Source organism: Moschus berezovskii, chromosome 17 (assembly GCF_049115385.1).
Source record: "Moschus berezovskii isolate FMDL1 chromosome 17, NW_MosBer_1.0, whole genome shotgun sequence".
NCBI classification, from domain to species: domain Eukaryota; kingdom Metazoa; phylum Chordata; class Mammalia; order Artiodactyla; family Moschidae; genus Moschus; species Moschus berezovskii.
This window is the reverse complement of record NC_142476.1, coordinates 68,393,412-68,411,858: the sequence shown is the minus strand read 5'-3', so window position 1 is coordinate 68,411,858 and position 18,447 is coordinate 68,393,412. Positions and strand designations below refer to the sequence as shown.

The 18,447-nt window shown below is 35.5% G+C and overlaps 1 protein-coding gene across 4 annotated transcripts in view; it reads left to right on the top strand.

The window, feature by feature from the left end:
• Window positions 1-18,447, top strand: part of MARK1 (microtubule affinity regulating kinase 1) — a 131,209-nt gene that overhangs the window by 87,381 nt on the left and 25,381 nt on the right. For all 4 annotated transcript variants that reach the window (XM_055419870.2, XM_055419871.2, XM_055419869.2 and 1 more), the window contains exons 6-9: window positions 1,348-1,418; window positions 5,949-6,005; window positions 15,107-15,343; window positions 15,431-15,550. In XM_055419870.2, the coding sequence (XP_055275845.1) occupies window positions 1,348-1,418; window positions 5,949-6,005; window positions 15,107-15,343; window positions 15,431-15,550 (485 nt within the window). The remainder of the gene's footprint in view (window positions 1-1,347; window positions 1,419-5,948; window positions 6,006-15,106; window positions 15,344-15,430; window positions 15,551-18,447) is intronic.

Here is an 18,447-nt window from a genome sequence, read left to right as displayed (position 1 = left end):
TCATTTCTCTGTTTTTATCATCCCATTTAATCATTTAAGTATGCTTTATATAATCTGCTAACATTGTAGATTTATTAGTTTCATCTGACATACATACATCGTTGCATTTTGATTTTTAACATTTTACTTATGTCCTAGGATTGATACTGCATATATGTATATGTAATATATCCGTATACCTAGATACAAATGTATAATTTATTGAGTGCTTACTATATGCCAGTCACTGTGCTAAGCACGTGCATTATTTCATTAATCCTCACAAAAGCCATGTGAGATAGGCAATAGGGAGAAACGGGGTCTTAACATAGTTAAGAAATCTTTCTAATATCTCCCCATAGCAACTTAGGGCTAAATCAGGATTCATACCAAAATTAGTCTGATTCTAAAACCTGAGTTTTTAACCACTTTGCTGTACTTTATAAGAACTCTTTAAGCCACTTGGTGAGTTTTTAATATACATGTATGTCTATGGTACAAATTATAAGGATATAAAATTTTTATCCCTTACACTGAGGTATTTTATCTTTCATAATGTAACTGAATGTTAGGTTTATTATTATTAATTAGAGAAAAATGAAAAAACTTACATGTAAAGGATCTATTAGAAAATGTTTACAGTTTCGAGTATCTTTCAATTATTTCAACAAATATGTATTGTTTATCCACTTTGTGTCCTGTCATGGGGATGGGCATGCAGGTAAAGTATGGCTGTGATGACAGCATTCAAGAAGGTTGCGGCTCCTCTAGGGAAATAGGAGAGGCACACAAGGATGGTTCCATTCTGTATAGGAAGGAGTTAAGTGCCAGTGCAGGTGAAATGAGTATCATGAGAATGAACATGATCAAAATATGAAGGATAAGAATGAAATCAGTGTGGATGGAGATAGAGAGGTGGAATTTGACCAGGATTAAATGATCAGTAGACTTTAAGAGAGTGAGCCAACATAATATGACTTTTGGTATTTTATTTGAAATGTAAGCCCCAAATCCAGAGCCAAATGTAATTTTTGGTTGCCCATGCTGTGGCTTCCCTTTATTTGAATGGATAATAAAGAGTTGACTGTATTTTCACATAGTACTGGAAAGAAGAAAGAAAGTTTTCTTAATGTTTTTATGATTTTTTTATTAAAGGAGTTTTGCTGATTCATAAGCTGCTACCAATATTTGGTTTTATATGTCTTTTTCCCTTTTTTTCTATCATGTAATAGTTTTAATTTATGTAGAACTGTCAGAAAAGTGTGGGCCAAAAGCTTCTTTAAAAACAAGGCAAAAACTTGACATTGCATATATTGTTAACTGAAAATCTGTGTATATTTTACTGCCTGCTTTACCTTTCTGATTCAGGTGAAGTATTTGATTACTTAGTTGCCCATGGAAGAATGAAAGAAAAAGAGGCCCGTGCAAAATTTAGGCAGGTATGGAAAGTAGTTTTCAACTTTGTTTTGCTGATATTTTTAGTGATGTACAATGGACAGTATCACAAACCAGAATTCAGAGTACATGGTACTTTAAAAAGAAAAATTCATACTTTCTTTTTTAAGATGGAAAACTGAAAAAGAAATTTGTAAAATAGTTATAATTGGTTATTTTTAGATTATCATAAATAGTAAAATGTTTATAGTTGAGACTCTTATTAATAACTCTTTGATAGTCTTGGAAACAGACACTTAGAGTGAGATAGAAAATAAATACTTAAATATTTATCTAGGAATTATTATTAAATATTATACCTTTATATGTACAACATAACGTGTACTGTTTAAAAAGGTTTTTGTATTTTTTTAAGTAATTAAAGATATCTTGCTTTTGGAACTCCTATTTTTGTAGGTTTAAAGACTATGATCAATTTTATTTAGTCGAGTAGGGAAGGAACCTTGCCAGTGTGAAGAATATGGTAAGATATTGGTATTTCCAGGTCGACTTGATTATGATTTGTTACATAAAAGATAAAATAAGAAAAAGCAATTTAAGTTCATCTAAGCTTTTGTTTCTAATCTTTAGGAATGAAGTAATTAAAATTAGCATACTTTAAAAATTACTGTAGCAATGCCAGATTAATAAATTATAAGTTGTTCATAAAATTTATGATAACTTACTATATGCCAAACTTTGCCTTAGTGAATTTAAAATACTCACTTAAAAATAGTTCAGTATCTCTTCTGTAAGCATGATTCTGCAATTAAAGTGATCCTGTAATCAGTAAGATTGGGTCATACTAATATGAAATGTTCCACTGTGAGATTTTTATATATATGTTAACATATAAGCAATTATAGAAGTCCTGAATAAGATGGGAGGAAAATACCTTTTTGACAAATTTTTTGACATAGCACTCTCCGAATTAATCATGGAGTGAGTTTATTTTGGGAAACATCTATTATTAATATCTCACAGAATCATTACTTTTTGGAACACGATATTTAAAATGCTTTAGACCAAAGATATATACAGCCATTTATTATATTTGAAATGGATCTTAGAAGCATTTGACTTAAAATAGCCGAATCTAAAGACAGCTGGTAATGAGGAAGCAACATTGAGAAGCTGGACAGTGATCAGCCACATACTGTCAAATTCTTTTCTACGTTGGGTTGCAAGTCCGGGTTTACTTAAGTAAAGAACTACAATCATCACTTCATATGTCGTCGTTCTCTCCATCTCAGTCACTCTAGCTGTAGTAGCCAACTAGGAAGAAAATTCCAATTGACATTAGATATTTCCATTGAAATGTAAATCGGTATTTGAAGGACTGTCACTGCTTACTCTTCTTTTTAGTTGGTTGGTTTTATTTATTTATTATTAAAAACATACTGTGGTTGAAAAATGTACTGGGTACTATATGGAACTAGAAAAGGTGAAAATGCCTGCTGTTTTAAAGGTCTTACTCATCTTTACTGACAGGTGTGAGCAGGATATGAGGCTGGGACACAGATATTTTCATAAAGATCCAAGTGATTATTAAGTGGCTCTTTTTTTTTTTTTAATGAAATCTGGATTACTTTGAAATGAGATCAGAGGTTGAATATGAAATGAATTCTATTTAAAATGTAAAACAATGGAAGTTTAAAAAATAATTCTCTATTATAAATATTAAATGTATTTTACTATCTATATGTGTTCCCCCAAATTAAATAGGTAACCAACTCACATTTTTAAAAGCAGTGAAAACATACACAATTTTGTAGTTATTTGTCAAAAATTGTTTTTGTTTTTATATTTATTTTTGCTGTTTATTTTTCTTTATAGGTTTAATTAAAACTCTAGCTAATGTATATTTATTTTATTTTTATTTGCTTTGTATTTCATGTAATTACTTTTAAGAATTTAACAGTGAGGGGGAATATACTATATTAGTAAGGGTATATACACACCTATACATGTATGTCCTTGACTCTACCATGAAGTATAGCAAAGACACTATGACAGTTCAGGACCAATTTAGCAGCTATTGCTCCTACAGTACCTCTGCATTCCCTTAAGAGCTGAAGGCCTACAAGAAAATCATAATGTTGATTCAGCTCTCCAATATCAAGGCTACGACTTGAAGCTTGGGAATTCCTGACCCACTTATAAATAATTGCAAAGCAAACCCCACAATTGCACCTCATGGCAAAACATTGACATGTCTTGTCTTAGGGTCAGTGCAGGACTGATTGTCAGTCATGTTTTTGAGATCTGTAACAAAAGGATCATAAAGAGGTTCATACATTGCATTTGTGGAGGTACAGAAGGTTTTGAGATGGGAGGGTCTGACCGTAGATTAATGCAGTAAAACTTGGATTTGTGGATGGGATGGGTATTCTTACAGTGAGTGAGTCAGAAGCCAGAGCTTCTTTCATTGTAGAAATTGTATCCTGCTAGATGAGTTTGGTGGTATTATAAATTATCTTTCCCTTCTTAAGTCTTTAAGAGGCAGGAGATTTTTATTCCAGAGGTGCCTATAGAACTGCTTTCATAGAAACTCTCCTGTCTAAGGTGAAGTTTATGTTTGGTAACCAAATCATTATCTGTAGAATGCCTTCTTTACTGTATCAAGAGAAGGTGACTTGAAAAACATAATGTTATCAGCAAAGCTCTGTCATCTATGATACAAAAATAGCCTTATAGTATGAACGTCCTATGGCCTATATAATATATTCAGTAAGTTGAATTAATATTTACATATAAATGTTTATCTCTTAACTAACATTTTGGTAAAAATTCGATATTATGATTTGAAGCATATTGCTTAAGAAAATGAATGCTACATATTACTTGTAGGGTTCTGCTGTATTTGGGGGACTCACACTTCAAATTGATTATAGTCATTCACAGTTGTTCTGCTCAAAAACATTTCATGGTTCTGTAGCACCTGCTTAGTTTGGAATTCAGAGACTTTTACCAACTTGTCTATCCAGGTTTAACTCCCAATATTACCTTTTTCCAACCTACTTTTCAGATAGCATTTCACCCCCTTACCCTCTACATCCCCATCCCCAAGCCTCCACATTTTAAAATATTTCTGTCCTTCATGTTGGCTTAGGTCAAATGTTAGTATCACCTACCAACTGGAAATTATTCTTTATGATCCCCTCGCTGCTTTTTACCTCTGCTTCTATGATTCTGCCTTGTTTTATATATAGTTACGTATGTACATATTTTTTCCTCCTAATCAGACTGTAAACTCCTTAAGGGCAGGGTGCACATGTAATGTTCATTTTTGTGTTCCCCTTGAACTAGCACATTTTCTTGCACATAGCAGGTACTCAATAAACTATTGGATCAAACTGACTTTAATAGAATTGCATCTTACTCATTGTATGTTGATTTTGTTTTGAATTCATGTCTTCTCTGTCTTTGAACCATTTTAATATACATTAGAATAATTTTATAATACTGAAATATCAGCTTCACTTGTACTACTTTGAAGTTTTTTTTTTTTCTAACCAATATCTTATTAGCGTGGTCATACTTCACATCACCTTTAGATTTTTAAAAATCTCATTTCTGTCCCCATTTGTAAATGCCTAACCAATACTCAACATTCAGACTGTGTTTACATTTAACTGACTCCGCAGACCTGAATGTTCTGCTGTGCTAAAATGGCCATACGTATATGTACAAAGTAACTCTTACCTGATTGCTACCAGATAGTTTCCATTACTGTATTTTATGTAATAAAAGTATATAACTATCATAGAATTGCTTATAACCTTTTTCTCACTTGAATCTTTGGCCCTTAAGCCATTGGGCTCTTTCCTGTTCAGCACTTATCCCCAAAGAGCCCTAGGTAATAAAAATTAAGACTGCATGTAGAATCTAGTTTCAAGGGCAGAATACTTTGCCCAGCTGAATTAGTGACAGGTTTAAAATTAAATTTCATTTTTATCCCTTTTCTTTTGAAAATTAGGTTTCCTTTTAAGGCTCAAAAATTTTCCCTTTGCTTTGTAATATATGAACAGACAAAAATACAGTATTGCTAAATGCCCTGTTGATAAATTCTTAAGTCAGTTGACCTCCCTGAGAAACATGCCGTGAGCACATTTAATGTAATTCCTAATATAGAGTTTTGCATTTCGAACTTGAGCCAACTATCTTGAAATGCTGATTCATGTTTGTGAAAATTCTTATTCCAACAGTGGAGTAAACCATTTGACCCAAAACTATGAAGTATACATTTGATTGTGTAAACAGAGAAATATAACAACCTATAGGAAAAATCTTCATGCACTCTGATAAATAGTATATTTTAGCACGATAACACTACTTTTCCACATTGTCTGAATTTAAAAGTGAAAATTTCATCACTTTAGTACGTATGGTTTTCTGAACTAAAGGAGCAGTGAAATTACTAAATGTAACTTTGAAATCCAAGCTAGTAACTTCTCTAATTGGAATAATAATTGGGAAAAATGGATGCTTTTACTATAATAATTTTGAATCTTTTATCCAAATATTTATTTCAGATTGTATCTGCTGTACAGTATTGTCATCAAAAGTGCATTGTTCACCGTGATCTTAAGGTAAGCAACTGGTTTTATAACAAAAATTTCTTATTATTAACAGATATTTGATACTGTTAGAGCTATTTTTTTGATTGCATGATTGTGCCAGACATTATAGAAGAAAATTAGTTTTTATTTCATTTTTTACAGCAGCTTTTTATAAAAGACAGTATTTTCTTTCTTTTTTTTTAAATTGAAGTATAGTTGGTTTACAGTATTATGTTAGTTTCAAGTGTACAGTGATTCAGTTATATATTATACATATATTTTTTTCAGGTTCTTTTCCATTATAGGTTATTACAAGATATTGAATGTAGTTCTCTGCTATACAGTAAATCCTTTTTGCTTATCTATTTTATGAGAGTCCCTTGGACTGCAAGGAGATCCAACCAGTCCATCCTAAAGGAGATCAGTCCTGGGTATTCATTGGAAGGACTGATACTAAAGCTGAAACTCCAATACTTTGGCCACCTCATGCGACGAGTTGACTCACTGGAAAAGAGTCTGATGCTAGGAGGGATTGGGGGTGGGAGGAGATGGGGACCACAGAGAATGAGATGGCTTGATGGCATCACCGACTCGATGGACATGAGTTTAAGTGAACTTGGGGAGTTGGTGACGGACAGGGAGGCCTGGTGTGCTGTGATTCATGGGGTTGCAAAGAGTCGGACATGACTGAGCGACTGAACTGAACTGAATCCCATACTCCTAATTTATCCCTCCCTGCTTCCTTTTCAACCTTTGGTAACCATAAGTTTGTTTTCTGTGTCTGTGAGTCTGTTTCTATTTTGTATATAGATTCGTTTGTATTATTTTTAGATTCCACATATAAATGATATTATATAATATTTGTGTTTCTTTGTCTGACTTACTTCACTTTGTATGATATTCTCTAGTCCATCCATATTGCTGCAAATGGCATTATTTCGATCCTTTTTATGGTGAAGTAATATTCCATTGTGCATGTACACACAGAGACACACAGACACATAGACACACACACACACCCTGCATCATCATCTTAAGCCAGTTATCTGTTGATGGGCACATGGCTTGTTTCTGTATCTTGGCTGTTGTAAATAGTGCTGTTATGAACACTGGTGTGTGTGTATCTTTTCAAATTGAGTTTTCGTGTGTTTTGGATATATGCCCAAGAGTGGGATTGCTGGGTAATGCGGTAGCTCTATTTTTTAGTTTTTTAAGGAACCTGCTTACTCTCTCCATAGCCGATGCACCAGTTTACATCTCCACCAACAGTGTAGGAGGGTTCTTTTTTCTTCACACCCTTTTAAGCATTTATTAATTGTAGTCTTTTTGATGATAGCTATTCTGTGCATGGTGAAGTGATAACCTCATTGTGCTTTTGATATACATTTATATACATTTTCCTAATAATTAGCAGTGTTGAGCATCTTTTCATGTGCCTGTTGGCCATCGTGTATGTCTTCTTTGGAGAAGTGACTATTTAGGTTGTCTCTCCATTTTTTGATTGGCCTGTTGTTTTTTTGTATATTGAGTTGTATGAGCTGTTGATATATTTTGAATATTAACCCCTTGTTAATAAAAAGTTTAAAAATTTGCAAATAGTTTCCCCTATTCCTTGACTCTCTTCGTTTTGTTCATAGTTTCCTTTGCTGTGCAAGAGCTTTGAAGTTTGATTAGGTACCTTTTATTTTATTTATTTTTGCTTTTATATCTTTTGCCTGGGAGAATAAACTTAACTAAGGAGGTAAAAGACCTATATGCCCCTATAACACTGAAAACTGTAAAATATTGATAAAGGAAATTGAAGATGATCCAAAGAAATGGAAAGATACCCCATACTCTTGGATTGGAAGAATTAATATTGGTGAAATGCCACACTCCCCAAAGCAATCTACAAATGTAACGTAATTCCTATGAAAACTTCCATGACAGTTTTCACAGAACTAAAACAAATAATCCTGAAATTTATATGGTACTACAGAAGACCTAGAATTGCCAAAGCAATCTTGAGAACAAAGAGCAAAGCTGGAGGCACAGCCCTCCCAGACTTCTGATGATACCACAAAGTTACAGTAATCAAAACAGCTTAGATTTGGCATAAAAGCAGACACGTAGATCAGTGAAACAGAATCAAGAGCCCAGAAATAAACCCACACACCTACAATCAATTAATCTATGGCAAAGACAAAGGAGGCAAGAGTATACAGTGGAGAAAAGACAGTCTCTTTATCAAGTGTTGTTGGGAAAGCTTGACAGCTACATTTAAGTCGATGAAATTAGACCACTGTCTCACACCATATACAAAAACAAACTCCAAGTGGTTTAAAGATGTAAATACAAGGCATGACACCATAAAACTCCTAGAAGAGAACCGAGGCAAAACACTCTGACATAAATCATAGGGATATTTTCTTAAAGTGCAGTATTTTCACTGAGCAAGTGAAAATTCAGTTGAGAGGTTATCTAGCATTAAAGGTTAAGAGGATTTGATTCTGTTAATTAGCTTCTCTTAATACATAAATGTGTAACTTTGTCCCTAATTAAAAATGCCTGAGGCCCCATTCCATCAGAAGCAAGGTCAGGGTACAAATCCAGGTTTGTCTGATGTAAGAGCCAGTGCTCATCCTTACATTGAAATTCAGAGAAATATTAGGAAAATTTTAAATGTTTTTATGAATCCCTGGTGGCTGAGTTGGTAAAGAATATGCCTGCAATGCAGGAGGGCCCGGGTTTGATCCCTGATTTAGGAAGATCCCCTGGAGAAGGCAATGGCTACCTGCTCCAGTATTCTTGTCCAGAATCCCATGGACAGAGGACCTTGGCAGACTACAGTGCATGGGGTCTCAAAAGGGTCAGACACAACCGAGCGACTAACACTACTACTGCTATGGATATCAAATGCATGTGATTAGTATAAACTAGCATACTTTCAGTTCAGTTCAGTTCAGTCGCTCAGTCGTGTCCGACTCTCCGCTACCCCATGAATCACAGCACGCCAGGCCTCCCTGTCCATCACCAACTCCCGGAGTTCACTCAAACTCATGTCCACAGAGTCAGTGATGCCATCCAGCCACCTCCTCCTCGGTCGTCCCCTTCTCCTCCCGCCCCCAACCTTTCCCAGCATCAGAGTCTTTTCCAGTGAGTCAACTCGTCGCATGAGGTGGCCAAAGTATTGCAGTTTCAGCTTTAGCATCAGTCCTTCCAATGAACACCCAGAATCGATCTCCCTTAGAATGGACTGGTTGGATCTCCTTGCGGTACAAGGGACTCTCAAGAGTCTTCTCCAACACCACAGTTCAAAAGCATCAATTCTTTGGCGATCAGCTTTCTTCACAGTCCAACTCTCACATCCATACATGACCACGGGAAAAACCATTGCCTTGACTAGACGGACCTTGGTTGGCAAAGTAATGTCTCTGCTTTTTAATATACTATCAAGGTTGGTCATAACTTTCCTTCCAAGGAGCAAGCGTCTTTTAATTTCATGGCTGCAATCAGCATCTGCAGTGATTTTGGAGCCCAAAAAAATAAAGTCTGACACTGTTTCCACTGTTTCCCCATCTATTTCCCATGAAGTGATGGGACCAGATGCCATGATCTTAGTTTTCTGAATGTTGAGCTTCAAGCCAACCTTTTCACTCTCCTCTTTCACTTTCATCAAGAGGCTTTTGAGTTCCTCTTCACTTTCTGCCATAAGGGTAGTGTCATCAGTATATCTAAGATTATTGATATTTCTCCCGGCAATCTTGATTCCAGCTTGTGCTTCTTCCAGCCCAGCGTTCCTCATGATGTACTCTGCATATAAGTTAAATAAGCAAGGTGACAATATACAGCCTTGACGCACTCCTTTTCCTATTTGGAACCAGTCTGTTGTTCCATGTCCAGTTCTGACTGTTGCTTCCTGACCTGCATACAGGAAAAAAGCATACTTTAGGTTATGTGCGATAGTCAAGAAATGATGGCGGCAAAGAGCATGGGAGGGCAGATAACCTCTTGGAGGAACTGATTTCATTTTCTTCAGGTAGACCAAGAAGACAGCTGGCTGGATCATGTGGTAGTTGTAGTTTTTCAGCTTTTGAAGAACCGCTGTACTGTTTTGTAGAATGGCTGTACCGATTTACAGCCCTCCTAACAGAACACAGTGTTCTGGTTCCTCACATTATTGACAACACTTATCTTTTATTTTCTTTCATATAGCTATCAAGTTATGAGATAATACCTCACTGTGGTTTTGATTTGCATTTCTCTGATGATTAGTGATGTTGAGCAACTTTTCATATACCTGTTGACTGTATGTCTTCTTTTGTAAAATGTCTATGTAGATGTTTTGCCAATTTTTTAATCTGGTTGTTTGGTTTTTTGATTATTGAGTCACATGAGTTTCTTACATATTTTAAATATTAACTCCTTTCAGATATGTGGTTTGCAAATATTTTCCCCCATTCTGTATGTTTTCTTTTCATTTTGTTGATGGTTTCCTTTGCTGTGCAGAAGCTTTTTAGTTTGATATAGTCTCACTTATTTATGTTTGCTTTGGTTGCCTGAGCTTTTGATATATAATCCAAAAAGTTAATAATTGGTAACTTCCCTGGTGGTCCAGTGGTTAAAACTCCAAGGTTCCAATGCAAGGGGCACAGGTTGGATCCCTAGTCAGGGAACTAAGATCTCATATGCTGTGCAGTATGGCCCCACCCTCCAAAAGTTAATAATACTGTATTAAGTACTGGAAGTTTGCTTAGAGAGTAGATTTCAGGTGTTCCCATCATTAACACCCAAAAAAAGGTAACTGCGAGGAAATATGTTAATTAACTTTAGTAATCATTTCACTATGTGTATGTATATCAAATTATCATGTTCAGTTCAGTCGCTCAGTCATGTCTGACTCTGCGACCCCATGAACCGCAGTATGCCAGGCCTCCCTGTCCATCACCAACTCCCAGAGTTCACCCAAACCCGTGTCCTTTGAATCGGTGATGGCATCCAGCCATCTCATCCTCTATCGTCCCCTTCTCCTCCTGCTCTCAATCTTTCCCAGCATCAGAGTCTTTTCCAATGAGTCAGCTCTTCACATCAGGTGGCCAAAGTATTGGAGTTTCAGCTTCAGCATCAGTCCTTCCAATAAACACCCAGGACTGATCTCCTTTAGGATGGACTGGTTGTATCTCCTTGCAGTCCAAGGGACTCTCAAAAGTCTTCTCCAGCACCACAGTTCAAAAGCATCAATTCTTCGGTGCTCAGCTTTCTTTATAGTCCAACTCTAACATCCATACATGACCACTGGTAAAACCATAGCCTTGACTAAACGGACCTTTGTTGGCAAAGTAATGTCTCTGCTTTTTAATATGCTATCTGCTGCTGCTGCTGCTAAGTCACTTCAGTCGTGTCCGACTGTGTGTGACCCCATAGACGGCAGTCCACCAGGCTCCCCCGTCCCTGGGATTCTCCAGGCAAGAACACTGGAGTGGGTTGCCATTTCCTTCTCCAATGTGTGAAAGTGAAAAGTGAAAGTGAAGTCGCTCAGTCATGTCTGACTCGTAGCAACCCCATGGACTGCAGCCTACCAGGCTCCTCCATCCATGGGATTGTCTAGGCAAGAGTACTGGAGTGGCTTGCTATTGCCTTCTCTGAATATGCTATCTAGGTTGGTCATAACTTTCCTTCCAAGGAGTAAGCATCTCTTAATTTCATGGCTGCAATCACCATCTGCAGTGATTTTGGAGCCCAGAAAAATAAAGTCAGCCACTGTTTCCACTGTTTCCTCATCTATTTCCCATGAAGTGATGGGACCAGAAGCCATGATCTTAGCTTTCTGAATGTTGAGCTTTAAGCCAACTTTTCCACTCTCCTCTTTCGCTTTCATCAAGAGGCTCTTTAGTTCTTCATCACTTTCTGCCATAAGGGTGGTGTCATCTGCATATCTGAGGTCTATTGATATTTCTCTTTAATTTTGTTTTTTTTATTAAAAATAATTTTTTAAAAAGAAAGAAATGGTTGAGGCCAAATTGATTTTTTTTTAAATAAAATTGAAAAGTTCCTTGTCTAAAAAAGTTTTTTTTTCCCTTTTTCTCTATTTTTCCAAATTTAATTTGCATGTTCCTTATCTAGGAGTCTTTTTTTTTTAAACTTCTTTTCCCATTGCCTATGTCAGTTACTAGCAGTAATTTGTGTTATATTTGAATATACTGTCCTAAATAGTTGTTTGAAGTCTAACACTGTATTTTGCTCTATTTTTCTGAGGTTATAGAGTTTCTCCTGCTTCAGATATTTCTATTTCTCAGTTTCCTTCCTCAGCTATTTTAAGGGAAATCACTGCTGCAAAGAAAGAGAAAGAAGAGAGCTATTTATTTCCCTGCCTGTGTGTTTAACTCCTAGTTTGTTGTCTCGTTTCTTAAATGGAATATATCTGCAAAAAAAACCATTCATCACCTTGTGTTTCTTCTCCAGTCCTGTGGAGGGAGTTTCCTGTATGCACTTGGGAGGAAACCTCAAAACCCTCTCTAGCTCTCCTCTTCTTGGGCAGCCTTGGGTACTTTGCTGTCTATCCAGACATCTTTAGAGAGACTGAGCTAAGTCTAGCTTGCTCCCAGAATGTCACAGAAATATACAATCACCAGACCCTTAAATCAGAACATCAAAGTAACCTGGTTTTGTCACACAATCCATAATATTATGATCTAATATAAATCTTCCAAATCTGTGTGCTATTAAAATATACCACATTTTTTGTATATTTTGGATATCATCTGTATCTTTATTTCCTAAAACAGGATGAAAACAAATATCCCAAACCAATATTCCTTAAGAAAAGAAAGAGGTAAGGGAAGGAAGAGACATATGATGGGCTGAGTGATGAGCTCTGCTGACTGTTGGACCCTTAAGTGGTGTAGAGAACTCTGGATTTATTTTAGTCAAATTTTGCTCCTTTTTGTAACCTGATAATACACAGCTACAAACTAAGTGATGACTTTGTTAGTCTGTCAGTTTAGCATAGAATGAAACAAACATGTACAAAACCAAGTCCTTTATTGAATTACTTGCATGTATAAAAGGTACCTTTAAATGTTTTTCATTAAATGTTTCTGATTCAGGAATATTTTAGAAAACTCGTTTTTTCAAAATATAGGGAGAAATCTCTTCTTTCTACCGTAATAAACCTCCAGTAAAATAATCTAGTTTTAGAAAATTTAAAAGAGGCTTAAAACAGATAAGACCTAATGGAGGCTAATGTTGTATTGTTTTCTTTTACTGGAAGAATAGAACTTTGTTGAGGATGCATTTTGCAAGAGAGGATGAAGAATGAATTAATTAGTCATGGAACCTCTGACTTGCTTTAACCAGTGATACTCTATTAAGTAAATTGGTTGGTTTAACCCCATAGTGTATCAGTGTTTTGTTGACTTATGTTCTTTAGAATAGGTCATATTAAGGTACAATTCCAGGGTGTTTCTTACCATAAGGAAGAAAATTAGGCTTAAAATTACTTCTGGGAGAAAATAGTTTTTAAATAACCTTTCTTAAACAGTTACACACATGCGTGCATACTAAGTTGCTTCAGTCATGTCCAACTCTTTGCATCCCTATGAACTGTAGCCTGCCAGGTCAGGCTTCTCTGTCCATGGGATTCTCCAGGCAAGGATACTGGAGTAGCTTGCCATGCTCTCCTCCAGGGGATCTTCCCGACCCAGGGATTGAACCTGTGTCTCTTACATCTCCTGCATTGGCAAGTGGGTTCTAGCAGCCACTAGCACCACCTGGGAAGCCCAAACAGTTACATATATGCATATAAATGAAACCTTCCTATATAGTGTTAAAATTCAGTCTTGTCGTTGTTCTTCAGTCGTTCAGTCATGTCTGACTCTTTGCAACCCCATGGACTGCAGCACGCCAGGCTTCCTGTCCATCACACCAGGCTTCCTGTCCATCATCAACTCCTGGAGCTTACTCAAACTCATGACCATTGAGTCAGCGATGCTATTCAACCATCTCATCCTCTGTCATCCCCTTCTCCTCCTGTCTTCAGTCTTTCCCAGCATCAGGGTCTTTTCCAGTGAGTCAGTTCTTTGCATCAGGTGGCCAAAGTATTGGAATTTCAGCTTTAGCATCAGTCCGTCCAGTGAATAGTCAGAGTTTATTTCCTTTAGGATTGACTGGTTGGATCTCCTTATAGTCCAAGGGCCTCTCAAGAGTCTTCTCCAGCACCACAGGTTGAAAGCATCAGTTCTTCAGCACTCAGCCTTCTCTGTGGTCCAACTCTCACATCTGTCCATGATTACTGGAAAAACCATAGCTTTGATTATATAGACCTTTGTTGACAAAGCGATGTCTCTGCTTTTTAATATGCTCTCTAGGTTGGTCATAGCTTTTCTTCCAGGCGTCTTTTACTTTCATGGCTGCAGTCACCATCTGCAGTGATTTTGCAGTCCAAGAAAATAAAGTCTGTCACTGTTTCCATTTTTATATGCCATCTATTTGCCATGAAGTGATAGTGTTAAAATTCAGTCCTATATAGATGTAATTCTGAAAAATTAGATGTTGAAGTACTCTACTGGGCTTCTCAGTTTGATGTTGTATTTGAAAATGAAAGACAAGAAATTGGGAGATTGAGACTGACATATATACACTATTATGTGTAAAATAGATAACTAAAGAGGACCTACTGTATAGCACAGAGAACCCTAATGTGCGCTGTGGTGACCTAAATGGGGCGGAAATCCAGAAAAGAGCAGATACACGTGTGCGTATAAATGATTCATTTTGTGTACAGCAGAAGCTAACACAGAACTGTAAAGCAACTAAACTCCAATAAGAATTAATAACAAATTTTTAAAAAGTAACTGTGAGGTAATAGATGTGTTAATTAACTAGATTATGGTAATCATTTTACAATGTACAGGTTTATTAAATTATCACTTTGTATACCCTTTTAAAAAGTAATACTGTAAAGCCTAAATATATTCCGTTTTTATTGTCAATCATATACCTCAGTGAAGCCTGGAAAAAGTTTTTAAATAATAAAAAAATTCACATAATCTTAAAAAGAGACAACAATACATGTTTAAGATATGAACAATTATAATGAACATTTTATTTTATGTAGGCTCTTTACATTGTCCTTTTTATTATTTTCTTCTTAGGCTGAAAACCTTCTCCTTGATGCTGATATGAATATTAAAATTGCTGACTTTGGTTTTAGTAATGAATTTACAGTTGGGAACAAGTTGGACACATTTTGTGGAAGCCCGCCTTATGCCGCTCCTGAGCTTTTCCAAGGGAAGAAGTACGATGGGCCTGAAGTGGACGTGTGGAGCCTCGGCGTCATTCTCTACACGTTAGTCAGTGGCTCCTTGCCTTTTGATGGCCAGAATTTAAAGGTATTGGCTAAATTCGATATTAATGTTCTATCCCCAATCACGATGATTTCATCAGCCAGTAGTAAATGCTTTCTTTTGCTTTCTAAGGAACTGCGGGAGCGGGTCTTACGAGGGAAGTACCGTATTCCCTTCTATATGTCCACAGACTGTGAAAACCTTTTGAAGAAATTATTAGTGCTGAATCCAATTAAGAGAGGCAGCTTAGAAGTAAGTAATTTTTTCCATCCTATATTTAAAGTTGGACAATTAAAATATTCGAGGAACTGACCCGTGTTTTTTTAGGAAAATTGCCAGATCATCTCATCTGTCTTTTGTTCAAGCTAGAGAAAGTCACATGATGCTTTCACTACTCAAAAGTTGTGCAGTGGGTTTCTCTAGAGACTCTTATTTCTTCTTCATCCTGCAATGAAGTATTGAAACAACATCAAAATAGGGATAAGATTTACTTAGTTGAAGAAGAAGGAAAACTAACCTTGTATTTGGGAAGTACAAATATTTCAAGGATGAAAGAAGATAGTGAAATTTGAATCCAGTGAATACTCCATGACTGTATCTGATAGTAGAAACTTCAGTAGAACCCTCTCAACATCAGTACAAAAAATTTGATATATTTAATAACTAGAGCATGTTGGAAACAGGTACTTCATTTCTTACCATACTGTTTTGTTGCCTAACATTCAATATATGTGAGATATTTATAATAATAGGTGCTATTATAAAAGTATTAAGTATATTGCACCCACTGATGTCGGAGGCTCATGTAACCAAAAAGGTCTAGCATTTTTTCCTTCTGGTGCTGTAATCTGAACAACTTATTAAGTATTTTGGCCATCTGCTTTTAAGAATATTTTCACCTGTACTAAAGTAATTCCAGAGATTCAGCGTGTATTGTTCTCTAGTACTTTTTTGTCTTCATTTATTTGCCTTAATAGATAAGGTAGAAAATTCAGAGAATTAACCTCATTTAAACTGTACTTTTTTAGTGTAGCAATGGGGCTTTCTGACACGGACTCCATGCTGGTTAGGAGGCAGCCTTATAGTGAGCCATCCCTGTGTACAGAGCTCTCAGGTTAGTTTGGGCTTTGTAACTTTATTACCACAGTACTTTTCACTGAAAGATACAGTATATGTGGATGGAAGTTAAGGGATGGTGACTGCCACTCGGAATTTAAATGCTTTATATCAATGAATCAGTCATCAGATGTTTTTTACTGAATTATTTGTTTAAATGTGATTAGTTCCTTCCTATAATTTTTTTCTGTTTTTTTTTCCTTTGGGGGTCAATTGACATGTTAATAATGTTTTAATAGATAAATCTATGCTTTAAAAAAGCCCACTTTCATATTACTGCTCTTTTAAACTTAACTTTCAACCATTATAATAGAAAATTAAGTGAAATAGTTAAAATTGTGGATACTCATCAGTTCTAAAATTTTATAGGGACAAAAACTTCTCTTAATCCTGCTTTGTGACCCATTTTTATCACTGGAGTCAAATTTATGTGCGTGTCACTTAATAAATCTCCAGAGTTGAGGCATCAGCTCAGCTAATCAGCAGAGCAAAAAGACCAACAAAAATTATATAAGGGGAATAGATGTTAAAATCTCTGCGTACAGTTGATAAGATGTACTTGATGTCTTAACGATAATGCATGTACAATAATAGCCAAATATTTAACTCTTTTATCCTTAACATTAAAATGTGAAGGATTACAGTATTAGAATTCTCTGAGTAGAATTAAAAATCAAAATTATTATTATGAAAACATTTGCTCATCAGAAGTTCAACTTGATGTATTTGAGTATAGCCTGGAACCTCCTGTTTCAGCTTATCAAAACTGTGTTTTCCAGCTATAGAACCATGAGTCTACATTGGAAATGCTACCATAGTATTGCAGATACCACTATACAAAGACTGTTGTGCTTCACAATTCCCAGAACTGACTTTCCAGAGAAACTTGATACCAATTTAAATAAAAGATTTCTTATACCAAATCTTAAGAAACTCCCTTAGAAATAGCAATGATGTTAAAAATTGTATTAGTCTTCACTTTTATTTTCATATGAACTTTATTGTCAACTTTGCAATTAAAATAAATCTATGAACTTTTAAAAACAGCCATTTTCAAAACACCAGTCTGCAGTATATAAACATTTTTATACAGTAATGTTTTCATGTCATATTGCATTCTTTTTTTAACTTAAACGTTTATAGTTTGTACTCTTTCCTTTATCATGAGAATGACCTCCTTCCCTTTATGTATCAAAGTTTAACTGTTTTCTTGCTTGTTGCATATTTGAACTGTTTTCATTGTTTTTGCTAAAATTAATGTGATAAACTTTTTTCCTTTGGGATATATGCTTAAATTAATACTCCAAGCTCATAGTTACTGAGTCAGAAGGTATAAGCAATCTGCTAGGTCCTGTGTATCATTGCTAAAAGATTGTATGTGACCTAAAGCACTTGAGGGTATCTGTTCTCCACAGTTTGCCTCTGTATTGGATAGAATAATTTCTAGTAATTGATGTCTTTATGATAGTAATAGAGTCATAATCACCTTAATTTGTATTTCTTTCATTAGAGATAATACTCAGTGTTTTTAATGAATAGGTTAAGGGTGCTTCTTCATGTCTAAGCTCTCTGTGTCCCTTTAACTGCTTGACTGAAGGAGTCTGGTTAATCAGCTTTGTAGACTTATATGAACTTTGTACATTTTGATATGAAATATTTCCCAAATCCCATTTTTTTAATGGAACTTGATGTTTTTTTTTTCAGTGTTATTTGAGTATCATAAATTATTGAGTAAACTCTAGTCTTTCCTGACTATATAATTTGCTAATATTAAAATTTGATTTAAAGAATCTTGATTCAAATAATCTGCTTATTGTCTTATTAAACTTCTTATTTAACTTACACACCTTCCTGTTGCTTCTTAGATATGACTGTGTATTTCTTAGGGCCTTATAAGTTATGTGCCTTAATGCTCCATGAGAACAAAATTAATGAAATTGATTTTATATTATCCTTGCTTGACCTTTGGTGGTTTCTAGATCTAAATAGTTATATAGCTTTCTTAGGCTGAATATATGAATGCTTTCAGCTCT